At 28.7% G+C, this 18,278-nt stretch overlaps 1 protein-coding gene across 1 annotated transcript in view; it reads right to left on the bottom strand.

The window, feature by feature from the left end:
* LOC129980681 (histamine H1 receptor-like) overlaps positions 1 to 18,278 on the bottom strand; it is a 41,935-nt gene that overhangs the window by 8,383 nt on the left and 15,274 nt on the right. Inside the window, exon 3 of the mRNA XM_056091061.1 lies at positions 14,762 to 14,871. Coding sequence (XP_055947036.1) covers positions 14,762 to 14,871 — 110 coding nt within the window. The remainder of the gene's footprint in view (positions 1 to 14,761; positions 14,872 to 18,278) is intronic.

Here is an 18,278-nt window from a genome sequence, read left to right as displayed (position 1 = left end):
TGCATCTCAACACATCTGCATCTATTTAGAGCTGTAAATAACTAGATATATACATATCTGCATCTTATAAGGCCCACATCTGATCTGCATCTAAATAAAACTGGATCTTATCATGCCGCATCTAAATAGAACTGCATCTTATTAGGCCAGCATCTAAATAGAACTGCATCTTATTAGGGCCGCATCTAAATGGAACTGCATCTATTTAGAGCTGTAAATAACTAGATATATTCATATGTGCATCTAATAAGGCCCGCATCTAAATAGAACTGCATCTTATTAGGCCCGCATCTAAATGGTACTGCCTCTATTTAGAGCTGTAAATAACTAGATATATTCATATGTGCATCTATTAAGGCCCGCATCTAAATACAACTGCATCTTATCAGGCCCGCATCCAAATACAACTGCATCTTATCAGGCCCGCCTCCAAATAGATATGCATCTTATTAGGCCCGCAACTAAATAGAACTTCATCTTATTAGGCCTGCATCTAAATGGATCTACATCTAATTATAACTGAATGATATTTGCATCTTATTAGTCGCGCTTTAGAACTGCATCTCATTAATTCTGCATTTATTTAGAGCTGTAAATAACAATATACATTCATATCTGCATCTAATAAGGCCTACATCAGACATACATATAATTAGATCCGCATCTAAATAGAACTGCATCTTACTAGGCCGCATCTAAATGGGTCTGCATCTAATTATATCTGAATCAGGTCTGCTTATTATTAGGAACGCATCAAGAATGCATCTCAACACCTCTGTATCTACTTAGAGCTGTAAATAAATAGATATATTCATATCTGCATCTTATAATTAACACATCATATCTCCATCTAATTAGATACGCATAGAAATTGAACTGCATCTCATTAGGCCAGAATCTAAATGGATCTGCCTCTAATTATATCTGAATCAGGTCTGCATCTTTTTATTCCCGCATCAGGACTGCATCTAATTACATCTGCATCTATTTAGAGCTGAAAATAACGAGATATATTAATATCCGCATCTTATAAGGCCCACATTTGATCTGCATCTAATTAGATCCCCATTTAAATAGAACTGCATATTATTAGGCCCGCACCTATTGGATCTGCTTCTAATTATAACTGAATAATAGTTGCATCTATTTAGTCCCGCATTAGGACTGCTGCTCATTAAATCTGTATCTATTTAGAGCTGTAAACAACTAGATATATTCATATCTGCATCTAATAAGGCCCACATCCGATATATAACTAATTAGATCCGCATTTAATGGGTCTGCATCTAATTATATCTGAATCAGGTCAGCATCTTTTAATTCCCGCATCAGGACTGCATCTAATTATATCTGCATCCATTTAGTGCTGTAGATAACTAGATATATTAATATCTGCATATAATAAGGCCCACATCTGATCTGCATCTAATTAGATCCCCATTTAAATAGAACTGCGTCTTATTAGTCCAGCATCTCAATGGATCTGCATCTAATTATAAATGAATAATATTTGCATCTTATTAGTATTGCATCAGGACTGCATTTAATTAAAACTGAATAATATTTGATTCTTATTCGACCCGCATCAGGACTGCATGTATTTAGAGCTGTAAATAACTAGATATATAATTATCTGCATCTAATAAGGCCCACATCTGTTCTGCATCTAATTAGATCAGCATCTAAATGAATCAGCATCTAATTATATCTGAATCAGGTCTGCATCTTATTATTCCCTCATCATGACTGCATCTCATTACATCTGCATCTATTTAGTGCTGTAAAAAACTGGATATATTCATATCTGCATCTAATAAGGCCCATATCTAATCTGCATCTCATTAGGTCTGTATTTAAATAGAACTGCATCCTTATAGACCCGCTTCTAAATGGATCTGCATTTAATTATAACTGAATAATATTTGCATCTCATTATTCAATCATCATGACTGCATCTTATTAAATATGCATCTATTTAGAGCTATAAATAACAAGATATATTCAAATCTGCATCTAATTAGATCCACATCTGCTCAGCATCTAGTTAGATCCGCATCTGAACGGAACAGAATTTTATTAGACCCGCATCTAAATGAATCTGCATCTAATTAGATCCACATCTGCTCAGCATCTAGTTAGATCCGCATCTGAACGGAACAGAATTTTATTAGACCCGCATCTAAATGAATCTGCATCTAATTATAACTGAATAATATTTTTATCTTATTAGTATTGCATCAGGACTGCATCTAATTAAAACTGAATAATATTTGCATCTTATTCGTCCTGCATCAGGACTGCATCTATTTAGAGCTGTAAATAACTAGATATATAAATATCTGCATCTAATAAGGCCCACATCTGATCTGCGTCTAATTAGATCCCCATCTAAATAGAACTGCATCTTATTAGGCCCGCATCTAAATAGAACTGCATCTTATTAGGCCCGCACCTAATGGATCTGCATCTATTTATAACTGAATAATAGTTGCATCTTTTTGTCCCGCATCAGGACTGCATCTCATTAAATCAGCATCTATTTAGAGCTGTAAACAACTAGATATATTCATATCTGCATCTAATAAGGCCCACATCCGACATACATCTAATTAGGTCCGCATCTAAATAGAACTTCATCTTATTAGGCCGCATCTAAATGGGTCTGCATCTAATTACATCTGCATCTATTTAGAGCTGAAAATAACTAGATATATTAATATCTGCATCTAATAAGGTCCACATCTGATTTGCATCTAATTAGATCCCCCATTTAAATAGAACTGCCTCTTATTAGGCCCGCATCTAAATAGAACTGCATCTTATTAGGCCCGCATCTAAATATATCTGAATCTAATTATAACTGAATATTAGTTGCATCTTTTTAGTCCCGCATCAGGTCTGCATCTCATTAAATCTGCATCTATTTAGAGCTGTAAACAACTAGATATATTAATATCTTCATCTAATAAGGCCCACATCTGATCTGCATCTAATTAGATCCCCATCTAAATAGAACTGCATCTTATTAGGCCCGCATCTAAATAGAACTGCATCTTATTAGGCCAGCATCTAAAAGAATCGGCATTTAATTATAACTGAATAATATTTGCGTCTTATTAGTCCCGTATCAGGACTGCATCATATTACATCTGTATCTATTTAGATCTGTAAATAACTAGATACATTCAAATCTGCATCTAATAAGGCCCACATCTGCTCTGCATCTAATTAGATCAGCATCTAAATGGATCTGCATCTAATTATATCTGAATCAGGTCTGCATCTTATTATTCCCGCATTAGGACTGCATCTCATTACATCTATTTAGTGTTGTAAATAACTGGATATATTCATATCTGCATCTAATAAGGCCCATATCTGATCTGCATCTTATTAGGTCTGTATTTAAATGGAACTGCATCTTATTAGGCCCGCATCTAAATAGAACTGCATTATTTTATGCCCGCATCTAAAAGGATCTGCATTTAATTATAACTGAATAATATTTGCATCTTATTAGTCCCGTATGAGGACTGCATCTACTTAGAGCTGTAAATAATTAGATACATTCAAATCTGAATCTAATTATATCTGAATCAGGTCTGCATCGTATTATTCCCGCATCAGCACTGCGTCTCACTAGATCTGCATCTAATTAGAGCGGCAAACAACTAGATATATTCATATCTGCATCTAATAAGGCCCACATCTGATCTACATCTAATTAGATCCGGATCTAAACAGAACTGCATCCTTTTAGACCCGCATCTAAATGGATCTGCATTTAATTCTAACTGAATAATATTTGCATCTTATTATTCCCTCATCAGGACTGCATCTTATTACATCTGAATCTATTTAGAGCTATATATAACTAGATATATTCAAATCTGCATCTAATTAGATCCGCATCTAAACGGAACTGCATCTTATTAGGCCCGCATTTAAATGGATCTGCATCTAATTATATCTGAATCAGGTCTGCATCTTTTTTAGGCCCGCATCAGGACTGCATCTCAACACATCTGCATCTATTTAGAGCTGTAAATAACTAGATATATTCATATCTGCATCTAATAAGGCCCACATCTGATCTGCATCTAAATAGAACTGCATCTTATCATGCCGCATCTAAATAGAACTGCATCTTATTAGGCCAGCATCTAAATAGAACTGCATCTTATTAGGCCCGCATCTAAATAGAACTGCATCTTATTAGGCCCGCATCTAAATAGAACTGCATCTTATTAGGGCCGCATCTAAATGGAACTGCATCTATTTAGAGCTGTAAATAACTAGATATATTCATATGTGCATCTAATAAGGCCCGCATCTAAATAGAACTGCATCTTATTAGGCCCGCATCTAAATGGTACGGCATCTATTTAGAGCTGTAAATAACTAGATATATTCATATGTGCATCTAATAAGGCCCGCATCTGATCTGCACCTAAATCGAACTGCATCTTATTAATCCCGCATCTAAATGGATATGCATCTAATTATATCTGAATCTGAAAAAAGAAATCATATTTTAGTATTTTGGAGATGGCAGTTTCATTTCTTAACAGTATTGAAAATCTGTTTATTTTGAAAGTGGTGCAAGTCCATCTTAGATTGAATTTTTTTTTTTTTACCGAATATATTACATGCAAAATGCAGCTCCGGTTGCTCTATGATGTAGCAAATGTGGCCGTTTGATATCTTGTCTGAAATCGAGAGTGTTTCTATTTATACATCTTTGATAAGGAAAATCGATGGTTGCGCAGTGTTTCATAAATTATAAAAAGTATATCTTAATTTTTTGTTTCGATAATAATATATTTACTTCCAACACCGAATGTTCAGTCCAGGGACAGAAAAAAAATATTATTGATCATATATTTTTGTTGTCAGGACATTCAATTTACCGAATGATTGTGATTTTGGAGTCGTAGTACTGGCAATCCAGGAAACAAGTGTCTTGTATATTCCCCAGGATTATTATAAAGTAATACGAAATTGTCGAAAATATAATAAATGTTTTAAACCTAAAATAAAATGCGGATATTTATTTTCAACCCAACATCTGGAGAAAGCGGTTTAAAAAAGAAATAAAAATGCCGATGGAGAAACCTGAATTGTTTAACTGTAATGTTATAATTTTATTAATGATATTATTATTATCGATATTATTATTATTATTATTGAAACACAAAATTAAGATATGCATTTCATTATTTATGAAAATCTGTACAACCACCTATTTTCATTATCAAAGATAGATAGATAGAAACACCCTGGATTTCAGACATGATATCAAATGTCCACATCTACTTCACTATGCGGCCACCGGAGCTTAATTTTGACGTAATATATTCAGTTAAACATAATTTGAATCTAAGATGGACTTGCACCACTTTCAAAATAAACATATTTTCAATACTGTTAAGGGCTAAAACCTCCATCTCCAAAATACTAGAATCTGATTTTTTTTTTTTTTTACTTTGAATTGTTTAGGCATAAAAAAGTTATATATATATATATATATATATATATATATATATATATATATATATATATATATATATATATATATATATATATATATATATATATATATACAAACTCAATAGATGGCGCTGGGAGCCTACATCTGTTTACATAATTTACCGCTAGTTTTTTAAAAACAGGGAATCACAATCAATAGTTTAAAGTTTTCTTGACTGTTAATGGTATGTACTGGCCTTTTCGTTTTTAATTTTTAATTTTGTGCTATTGTTTGTTTTTATTGTTATTTTTGTTATTGTATTTTTACTTTGTTGTGGTTAATTTCTTCTTATTTGTTGTTTTATATTTCCTTTCTGTTAAAATGGTATATCTCTTGAGCATAATTTCAGGGGATTTTCGGGTCAAGAAGAATCATTTTTAGACAATGTCTGTTTTTCCTCACAGAAAAAATCCCTTTCTTTGAATCCCTGCCTGAGGGTGACCCTTGAAAAAGTCTTCAGGCCGGATTCTTTTTTTATATTTTTTATAATTTTTTTGATTTTTGTTTTTCCTATTAACTTGATTCTAATACTTTTGTATTAATTCATCTGTGTTTTAGAAGTAGCTGCAATTGCGCTCTCTAAATACTATGAAGTTCTTTTTTTTTGGCTTTAGTTTAAATAGGTTATAAATTTTAGTTGCGATTTCGAAACTGTTTTTGTTTCGTTTTCATTTTAGTTTCGTTTTCAAACTTTTTCTTACTTAAAATTGGTTTTATATATATATATATATATATATATATATATATATATATATATATATATATATATATATATATATATATATATATATATATATATATTGAATGATTGCATGTTTAGGGGATTGATTACGTGAAGATGAGGCAATTTTTTGAATAAATCGAAGTTTACTCATCACCTTTCATAAGAAAGCGTATCTATCATGCGAATGTTAAAGGAAGTTTCACTCTTCAAATTCTTTTTGTGAACTTAATCGCATAAATTGCATTTTTATGCATTTCTGACTGTCATATTAAGATAGCTTGTGTAAATAAAGTCTTCATCCCATAATTATTGAAACACACATAAAAAGTTTTAAAAAAAATGTGTTAATAAGTAAAGCGTCGATGAAGTTGCATCTCTATTTTTAGATATTTTTTCTTAACTACATCATCTATTTCAAGATATATCAGATTCGTATTTTTTACCATCTTACAATACAGATAAATTAATTAGAAGAACATTTTTAGTTTCACAGACTCAAATAAAATTTCTTAAATTATCTAATTTACATTCTTTTTAAGTTTAAGAGACCCCTTTTTCAGCTCTAGCTTTAGTAAACTATAGAACTGAGCTGAAAATCATTAGCTTTCTATTGCAGGGCCTCTTAGGAACGGACTCTATTGGAAACAATTTATTCAATCTGTCAAATATTAACCCTTCTTTCTTCCTTACTGCCGATAACGGTGTTGTCTCTCACTTGCAAACAATGGTTTGCTGTGATGGTAGGGCTACATTAAGAATATTCTTGTTTTGCTATATTTTCTTAAACATTTGCCTGTAATCAAATGAAAATAGTTTTCCCATGGAATTCTTTGATTCGATTCCACGTATCTCCCACTATTGACACGAACAACGTTTTAATTTTATTACAAAAAAAAAAACTTATTTTGAATAAGTAAATTTTGTCGCACACCACAGTAAATATATTTACTCCTCGCAAGGAATTTAAAAAAGGTTTTTGAAAATTTCAAAGAAATGGTTAAGCGTACACCGTTTCAAACTCTATTACAACAAGAAATGCTTGAAGAAAAAGATTACAAAATTACAATTTTATTGACTACAAAGTTAAATTATATACAGTGGCTCAAAAAATTGAGAGTACAACTTATTTTTACTTCATAAATCCGACTTTCAATATAAATAACACATTAACGGGAAATGCAAATTTGTTTTTATTTTTACACATAACAAATGGTTTAATTTAGAGTAAAAATAAAGAAAAATCAATGAAAAATTTCTAAATTGAAAAGTTTCAGGAGCATTTTAAATAAACATACGCAGAATTTTGCCTCAAAAAATTGAGAATACACCAATGAAATTTTTGCAATATCACGCATAGAAGCAAAGTGTCACTATTAAATTGCATGTCTTTTGGCTCTTATAATAGTCTCTAAACGTCATGGTACCAATTCGACCCATTTTTGGTGGTATCTGAAGATATTTTACCCCATTCTTCTTGCACCATTTGTTTTAAATGGGTTTTGTTTCTTTTTGTGTTTTTGAACCCCTTTTTCGGGTATGGCCCACGAATATTCAATGGCATTGATGTCGGGTACAGTGGTGGTAAGTGTAACTGCTATTTACAATGAAAAAGACACATATTTTGAAGTTACGTGTATTCTGTTTGGGGTCGTTGTCTTAGTGGAAAATGAAATTTCCATCTAAACCCAAATTTTTAGCACTTTCCTTTAGATTGCTGCGAAGTATATCCAAGTAAACCGTATCATTTATAATGCCATCCATAAAAATTAAATTTCCGACCCCGGATGAAGCCATGTAACCTCAAATCATCACGAAGTCACCATCATGTTTAACAGTAGGACGTAAATGTTTTGGATACAAAGCAGTATTAGACTTTCTCCATACAGTAAGATGGTTGTCACTGCCAAAAATGTTGAGGTTCCTTTCATTACTAAATATAGATTTCTTCCAAAGGTAATTGGTCTTCAATTGATGAGTTTTTGCTTCAAATGCTTTTTCTGAATTTGCAAGCTGGTGAACGGTTTCTCTCTAAAATGCTACTTTTATATCCAGCTTGTTTAATGGCATTTAGCACAGTTTCAGCACTTACACTTCTGCCTATGATTTGAAAAGTTTCTGCAATAAGTTGGATGAACCATTTGGTGGCAGCAATCTAAAGGGAAGTGTTAAAAATTTGGGTTTAGATGGAAATTCCATTTTCCAGCAGGACAACGACCCCAAACCGAATGCATGTAACGTCAAAATATACCCTTTTCATTGTAAATAATAGTTACACACACCACCACAGTACCCTGACATCAATTCCATTGAATATTCGTGGGGGATACTCGAAAAAGTGGTTCAAAAATACAAAATTAGAAACAAAACCCATTTAAAACAAATGGTGCAAGAAGAATGGGGTAAAATATCTTCAGATACCACCAAAAATGAGTCGAATCGGTACCATGACGTTTAGAGACCATTATAAGAGCCAAAAGACATGCAATTTAATAGTGACACTTTGCTTCTATGCGTGATATTGCAAAAATTACATTGGTGTATTCTCAATTTTTTGAGGCAAAATTCTGCGCATGTTTATTTAAAATGCTTCTGAAACTTTTCAATTTAGAAATTTTTCATTGATTTTTCTTTATTATTACTCTAAATTAAACCATTTGTTATGTGTAAAAATAAAAACAAATTTGCATTTCCCGTTAATGTGTTATTTATATTGAAAGTCGCATTTATCAAGTAAACGTAAGGTGTACTCTCAATTTTTTGAGCCACTGTATATATTAATGAAATAAGTTGAGTAAAATATGTCAATTTATTTCATCTTATCTTTTCGTTGAATTTTCTTTATAACGTACTTCTTAAAAAATACCATACAAAAACAATTTTCCTATTTATCTATTGGATCCTGAAATTTAAACTCATTTTTGTGTTTTGAAATAACAAGAAATATATTTTCTTAAATAATTACAGTCTTTTTAAATCAACAAAACTTAATAACCATATTCATTAGACATTAGCGTTAAATTAATTTTTCTAGTTTACCTAACAAAATGATTTTTAACGGTTCTATTTATTAACACTATGTTTTGAATTGGTGAAATTAATGTCCATGGTTTTGATACAATTCATTGGAATGATAAAGGTATTAAAGTTTTGTAATATTGGATTAACAAACAGACTTCGACATTCAGTAGCGGGAATTTAATGATGAAATTTGTTTACATTTTCGTAGTTTAAAATGTATATTTAGTTATTTGATTAATATATTTCGGTATTCATTACAATGTCGGTATTCAGTTTAATGATGAAATATTTGTCGTTGATTGTAATTTAAAATGCTCTTTTGCGATATGTAAATTTTAAAGATTTTTAAGGGTAATTTTTTGACGATATATTTTGATTTTAAAATTATTATCATTAAAATTTTCTACTTTTGCGATTGTACGAATACTGCTTAAATAATTAAAATAATTAGTTTCATTATTCTTAGATGGAAGATTATTAATTATTACATAATCTTCGGATATAAGCTTTAATACTTCAAATGCTCTTCCAAAATGAAGTTAAAAATTAAGTCAAATGTTTTCTTGGTATCAATGGATATATATATATTTCTTTTACCATGTTGTCCTTATTCAATATATTTCTGTGTATGTGTGTGAAAGGAATTCGATTTATCCGTGTTTTTGAAATAAATGATTTCAAAATCTCTTGAATTCTATATAACAACTCAAATACGGAGTTGCGTGGTATGCCGATTTCTCATGTCCCTACTTAGATGTTTAACTGCAGTATTTCGTGAAAATTATATTGATAATTTATTTTCACTAAAATGATTTCTTAATACGCAAGAAGTAGAGAAAATTCTTGTTCTAATCTATACAAGTTCTGAATGCTTTCTCATATTCACTTTTCTAACTATCGCGTTGCTGTGGAGAGCATTTTGCTCTTCCAAAGGTCATGAATTAACAAAGAATTATTTAAAATTGAATTTAAAACTGAAACCTTTTCTATAATTGTGAAGAGGCATAAATATATAAATTCAAATTAATCCCTCTTTTAGCTAATGACCAGATGTTTAACGAAAAATTCATTTCAAAACTTATTCTAGGTGATATAATGAAAAAAGAACTACAAATAATGAACTAACATTAAAATGCATCGACTGATTTTATGAATATCTCTACTCGTCTTATTAATATTCTCTTTTTCAATTCCACAAACAGATTCGCATAAGAAAGGAATTTTACTCTCAATACTGTAGACCATAGATTATCAAATGAATATATATATTATCAGAGAAATGAATGTGCATCCATATCAGAATTCCGAGCAAAGTAGTCTAATGCATCAAGATCCATTTGCGTAAACCAGTTCAATATATATAGCGTATACTTTGTGAATAGGAGAGGGTTGTATGTAAATTATTACATAATATTAGTAATCAAATAAGAATACGATACTTTCTTATCTTGTATGATCTGTGCAATTATTATGCAAATTATGTTATAATAAATTAGATAATAATTTATAAGTGTGAATATGTATATCGTGTATTTCTAACTATTTGTATAATTCAGCTTCACTTAAAAAATTCCACTTATTGCAATGTTTATATCATTCTGAAATTTACTGATATTAAAATACAATTTTTATATAATTTATTACCACGTGAGAACATGATATTGTTTTGGTTAGGGGGTTTTGAAGCTCGAAATCGCGTAGGCAATGCATATTGATTGAAGCTCAAAATCTCGTAGGCAATGAATAAAGCATAAATGGCAATTTTCATCATCATCTTTTAATCGCATATATTTTTTACCTGCTTTCACCAGCATTATTATTATGTATGCTTCTTTGAAAGCAAATACGTTTTAAAAACTTGACCTGCTTTTACCAGTATTGCTTTATTATTACGTATGCTTCTTTGACATCAGATGCGTTTTATAAAGGTTGATGTAGAAATATGTCCTCATAGCTGTTATTTCATCTCATATATGTATTACACTAGTTAATGACTTAAATTAATTAGACTTAAAAAATAATAATGTTCTTAGATAATAACTTGAAATTTGCGATCGTATATTTCATTTTCATTTTATTATATTTGTACTGAAATATTTATTGAAATTAAGGTACAAAAATGGTACTTTTATAATATATATCTATTTTTGAAATTATGAAAATAAAAATATATTATATTCTGCATATGATTAATAATAATGACTTACTAAAAATACTTGTATTTTTTCGAATATGTATCAAATATATTTAAATTTTAATATAATAATTTAATAATATTTATTTACACAATATTGTGGAAAACTTCATTTTATTAACAAAATACTCGTGATAAAATTTCAGATTTTTAAATTTTTATAACTTTTGGAATGGACATGCTATTTATACAAAAATACATGCAAATATCGCTCACAGTATATGAAACCGTTATTGAATATTTCAAATCTTTTTCTACTTTTTGCGAAACAGTTTGAACAAAAATATTTTTTTCTGTTTCATCAATAAAGTAAATTTCCAGTAGTTTTTTTTATGTGGCCGAAAATCAAAGACGGATTCCATAACTTTTCTGGGGAAAACCGTAAGTTCAAAAGTGCCGGATACTTTCTATCATATAGTGTATATAAAATATTTATTTTAATATTACCTGCAGGAAGCTCGAGTATTTTCATAAATATTGATATTTTAATACACTTTACTTAATATAAATCCTTTCTAAGAATATCTGATCAAAATCGTACGAGATTCTTTCAGAATAAAATTAATACAAATTAAAATGGAATTAACTTCATAAAACAATTGTTCTATGAAGACTAATTAAATCATAATTAATCTTACTCATATCTTTCGGAAAGGGAAGTAAGCCAACCTGGATATAATTACTGATAATGAATAAAACAGTATCTTCAAATTTGCAGCCGAATTTTATATTAATAAATAATTATCGAATACTTATTACGCAACAAAATTATCTCAACTAAAAATATTTCTACTATGTAATTGAAAAAATACTGCTCATTGTAAGTTAAAATAGTATTTAAATTATGTTATTATAAATTACTGTCGCGTTTCTCGCGAATCATTAATAATTTAACCATTTCATTCGTTTTCAGAAACGATTAGAACATTCTGTTAAGGGAATATTCATCAAAAAATCATGAATGTAGTTAAAAAATTGTCCTCAGGAATTTCTTTTACTTTTTAAAGGAAAATGAAACTAATTTATATATTTTTTATATCGTTATAAAGAGCTGTTTCCTTTATTCTTTTTATGGAATATGACTAAACTTTTAGATTGGCTTCCATTGGCTGCAAACGATTCTATATTTTTTGAGTTTCATATTGATAAACTTATCTTTGCTTATTAAGAGTAAGGACAAGAAGTTTGCCTTTAGAGATTCTGTTTCTTTAATAACATATATTTTGCTTTACTTTATCCTCAGAAACATGAAAGAAATAGTGAAATTCAGCTCTTCTTCTTATAATCCAGTTTCTTTTGCCGCTTCCATTATCAAGCAAGTTCACAAAGTATTTATGTAGATAAAAAGTAAAATTTTAGTAACTATTGAAGATTTCAGGACATAACAGTTATCTCAAATAATAATCAAAAGTTATTACTTTGATTTTATTTTTTTAATTTTATAAAAAGTGTAATATTACTCTTGTTAAAGGATAGTTTGTAAAATATAATTTTTTACCCACTACTTCTATTTTTTTCCAGTAGCTGAGTCTGCAATGAGAACCTGCTGACTTTTATTAAGTATCAAGTCATTATTTATGTAATTTAAATTTTGAAGTAAGTCTTTTTTATGTAAGTTCAATAAAACTCATCTTTGACTATCTTGAAGTGTTGCATTTTTAAATATATTGAATTTAAAAGTTAAAATATCCTTTAGTGACTGAAATTTCTACTATGAAAATATATATTATTATTCTTTTCTAGACAATATTACTTTTTTTGTAATTAATTTAGTTCTGCTTTTTTTTATTTCCTTCGATGAATATTTAGAAAATTAAACTACAATTGCAATATTTTTATTTGATAAATAATAAATAAGGAAACATTTCTTCATTAGAACCCGAAAATATTCTCCTTTAGATTATTCCAAGAAAGAGTAATAGTATCGGAATATGATGGAAAATGAAATGCAAATATTCAAAAGCAACGAAAGCTGGAAGAACATTTATAAAATGACAAAATATGATTGATGACAATATGGAGGGATAGAAATAAAAGTGACATGCTCTAAGATAATCAGGATTCTTTCATGAACCTAAATACTGGTTTTTATTTAATCGTTTTAAGATTATACTCAAAAATTAATAAATGCATATTATATAGACAGATTGGCCAGCATCCAATGATTTGTCATTTACCTAGAAATATTTCTTGTAGGTACTGTTTAAGATCACATCGAAGCTTGATCGTTATCCTGATAACCGACATATGCCTGAGTGACTTTAAAAACATACTCCACGTTTGGTATATAAGGGAATGAATGTATGAGACAAGTAAATGAAAGGTGAAAACATCCTGTACTGCCAATAAATTGAAGACACTGATTCGTTTCCTTTTGAAACCGTTTAAATTTTCGTTATTCGGATAGTTGATATTTTTAATACTAATAATTCTGTCTTAAATATTATATTACGTTTCTACTGTTTTCTTCTATATTCCAAAATTTTAATGTTATCTTCAAATGCGCAGTAGAAATATACTGTTTTAATTTTTTGAATGCGATTTGTTTAGCTAAAGTCTATTTAAAAAAAAAGCTTAAATTTTATGAATGCAATTCGTTGATTTAGAAAGGTTTAAAAATAGATTAAACGGATTCAATGACCAACATATAATATAAATACATAATAGTCTAGATAAAAATAGATAAATAGACATTGGTAGATATATTAAAGGTAATAATTAAGCTTAAAATACTATTTCAATACATTAAATAAATGCGATACCGTCAATTTAAGCAATTAAAATATTAATCAATATTCGTTTTCTCTTATGTTAAAATTTATTGATTTTTATCTAGACTTCATGGTAACTTCATGGTAAACTCAAACTCAAGTATATCACCTTTAGAGATATACTTGACCTTTCTTCCATCAGTATTTTATTAAAGTTGAAATAAGAATCAAATCAATTTTGTTAGCTATCATATGAAAGTGAATAATCCATTAATCAGATATATTTTGTTAATAGCATCTTTTCCTTTCTTAAACAGATATTTTATGTTTCGTTAATTTAATTTTGTAGCCAGTATTTAGTAAATATACAAGTAAAAGTTTCTTCATTTTTTAAAAAAATACTGAAAAAAAAAATGTGTAGTCTTTGTATTATAAGTATTGAAACAAAATATATTTAATAGACTAACCAAGTTTATATTAACAAATATAGTATAAATTAGTAATCTAATATCATAGCATTTCTTTAGTAGACTAATATTATACATAAAAAAGGAATTGAACTTTCACAACTAACAACTGCTTACCCAGGACTTTTACTCTTCCGAGACAGTCGAATCTTTTTCTTTTTGTTGGAACTATCTGCTGAATTTGATTCAGTTGAAATTTCTTCATCTGAATGGCTTTTTTGGTTTACCTGTAGTATAAAAAAATATTTTAATAAAATAGTTATACAGATAACATGTTCAACAGAAATAAAGTTCCAAAATTTGTATCAATCGTTACATTTTTCTAATTCTGTATAACTTGTTTTGACAATATTTAAAATTATCCTTTAATCCAAAATTAAATTTTGTCGTCAAAATGAGGATTATACTGTTTCGTGTAAATTGTGAAAATTTTCTGATTTCATAATCAAACAAATGCTTTCGTTTTCTTTCTTTCATTTTTTTATGTAACAATTTATAACATCTTTTTATTTAATCTCGTTTGTTTATTTTTTATAAAGAAAGAATATTGCAATTCATTTTCAAGCAGTTATAGATAGGCTAAAACATCTTGTTTATATGATGCTTCCAGTAATAATGAGGCATTATCAATAAAATCTAATCAATTTGAAATTGATAATTTTAATTCTATATTAATAGTGGCATCTTGTAATGAAATGGAAATGTACGAATGAAATCTGTACTTCTAATGAAAGTGCAGATTCCATAATAACAACGATTTGCTATATAAATTTGATTAAAAATTAAAAAAAAAATTATAAAAAACAGTACTGGAATCTTCTTTTTATAAAAACAAGTTTTTATTTGTTTAATAATATTACAACATTCCTTTTCAAAACATCTCATTACCCATTATAAACAAAATAGACAATCAAGGCAATAATATGAAGTATTAAATAACAATAAGCACGAAAACGGGAAACAATTCTAAACGCTAATAAAAAATAATATAGCCGAATATCTACATTTTCTTTTATACCATTCCAATATAAAATATAGCTTTATAGAAAATACATTAAAATAAATTAATCATAGAAAATTATAGAAACGAAGGAGAAAATGAAGGATGGAATCTTATTTATCGCCTTTATTAATTATAACAAAAATCTATATTACAAATGCCAGCTAACTTTATTCTTACGAGTTTAACACAAAAAAACAAGTTATTATTTTTTTTAAATATGTTGACATGTTAATATGTTCAACATATAAAAAACTATTTCTTATATGTTGAAGTTGATTATCTCTAAAAGTTCATGTAAATTTCTTGATCAAATTAAAATATTGTTTTACAGAAGCTCAAGGGGAGCTTATAATTCAGAAAATATTAATTTTGAATCACTACCAAGAATGATCAGACCATCTCCGTGTTTTCCCTTCCATGCGAAGACATTTTGTTTTCATGAAACCAAAGGAAAATGCTTAAACATTATGCAAATTAATATTTTTTCTATCACAATAAATATTTTAATGCAATCCAATTTTTTAAAGGGTATTTCAATTCCAATATTGCGAGTTTCAAATCATTAATCTTAATACATTATATTTATGTGTGACTATAATTATTACTATTTTAAAAATGCATGCATATTGTTCTTCTGCTTACATTGTTTATTGTTACTGATGCATTACAAAAATCATTGCTGCCCTAAGTTTCTTGCAAATTAAGGGATATGTTTTTTTTTTCAAAATCACAGTTATCCTGACATAATATATTTCGATAATCTTTTGAAAAAAAATCAATTGTAGTTTTTAAAATTCCAGAAAAATTTCTAAAATTTTAACACTCATTTAAAATGTTTTGCATCAATTATCTCAAAATATTTTTTTAAATTAAAATGTATTATATATAAACCTGAAAGAAATTTATGATCCTTTTTCATCAATGGCTAGAATGGTCATAAATTATCAGTTTATGGCTATTATAAATGAAAAAAAGTGGAACATAAAGATCCAGTTAAACGAATCGTAAGTTTCTTTCCATAATTCTCACAATTCTTTAACAATTTACACAATTCTGCTACCGGCAAGCATTCTTATTCCGAATATAAATTTAAGTAAGATAGATTTTGAACTGAAAATTAGACAAAAGTTTTGCACAAAAGATATGTACTCTTTTATACTAAAGCAAATAAATCATATATATATATATATACTCACAATGTTCCCAATGTATATATATATATATATATATATATATATTTAAACTCACAATGTTCCTGTAAAAATCTGGTGCGAGTTTTCTCTATTAGATGGAAAATTCTATCTATATAGATAACAATATGGTAGAGTGAGCATAAAATTGGTGAATGCCGATTGAAAATGAACTACAATTATCACCTTCCACGATTAATACTTGTTATATTATAAGTTTAATCCGTGTTGTTCCATGTTTGTGGAATATTTGCAATGATGGAATGTAATAAATGAAAGTAAAAAAAAAAACTTATTATTTAGAAAATGCAGCAATGCAATTGGGTTTTGACATATCATATCACTGTCTCTCCGACCCGCCCGAAGATACAAGGATAAAGAATACTGAATGACCGGCCCCCAGCAACAGCAACATTGGCGGGAACTATGGTTGAACTAAGGGCCATCACCGGCAACGGTACAACCATTTCCGAAGGAAGTGCGTCCCGTCATCGATGGAAGGAGTCAGATCCCCCACCTATTTATGTGCCCACGAGTGTGGCGAGATCCAATCACCATACCGGAAACATCTCGTCCTTATTTCGGGATGCTTTCCTCATGCTTCTCCGGGGGTCTGGGTTTTGACATATGAATAGTCCATATAACTGCCGATAATTCATATATGAATAAATTAATCATTTTCTATCTTTGACAATTTTCTAATTAAATAATTGTGCAATTATTTCAGAATGCATTGTTTAATGTTTTAGGGCAAAATATGAGTCAGAATATAGTCGTTGTTTAATTATTTAGATGGACAATTGATTACAGAAAAGAAATAATTTTCGAAAATGAATTGACAAAGGAATGTCTTAATATTTTACAAAAAATTATAATTCAAATCGTAATTTCAATACATTTTACTAAGTAATCACACAAATGTAATTTTAAAGTTATACTCTGAAAAAAATATATATTGCTATCAAATCAAATCTAATGAAACCTTTATTGTATTTTTCTTATTCTTCTTATATATTATAATACGCAAATTTATAATACGCAAATTTATATACTGCGTATTATAATACTTATATATTATAATACGCAGTATTTTTCTTATATATTATAATACGCAAAATTATAGTGAAACACCTTTGATTCTACCTCTTTTCAATCAGAATTATGTAGAAAAATAAGTATACTTATGGATTTCTCACCTTATCTAAATAATTATTCTCATCATCAAAGCTTTTTTGAATAAGATAATTCAAAAACGCTGCTTAAACAACTTTTTTCCTAATGAACTCTGAATATATTACAGCCAGAGTAGTTGCTTCCATTTACAATTCCATTTGATACATCAAGATAATTTACGCCGTATTCCTTGTTTTTTTTTTCCTTCAATTTTCGAAACAAAAATAGAATTCTTTCAAATAGAAACTGAAAGTCTCTTCTTTCGAAT

Source organism: Argiope bruennichi, chromosome 8 (assembly GCF_947563725.1).
Source record: "Argiope bruennichi chromosome 8, qqArgBrue1.1, whole genome shotgun sequence".
Classification (NCBI taxonomy): domain Eukaryota; kingdom Metazoa; phylum Arthropoda; class Arachnida; order Araneae; family Araneidae; genus Argiope; species Argiope bruennichi.
Note: the sequence above shows the minus strand (reverse complement) of the source record. Positions and strands in the feature narration are given on the sequence as shown.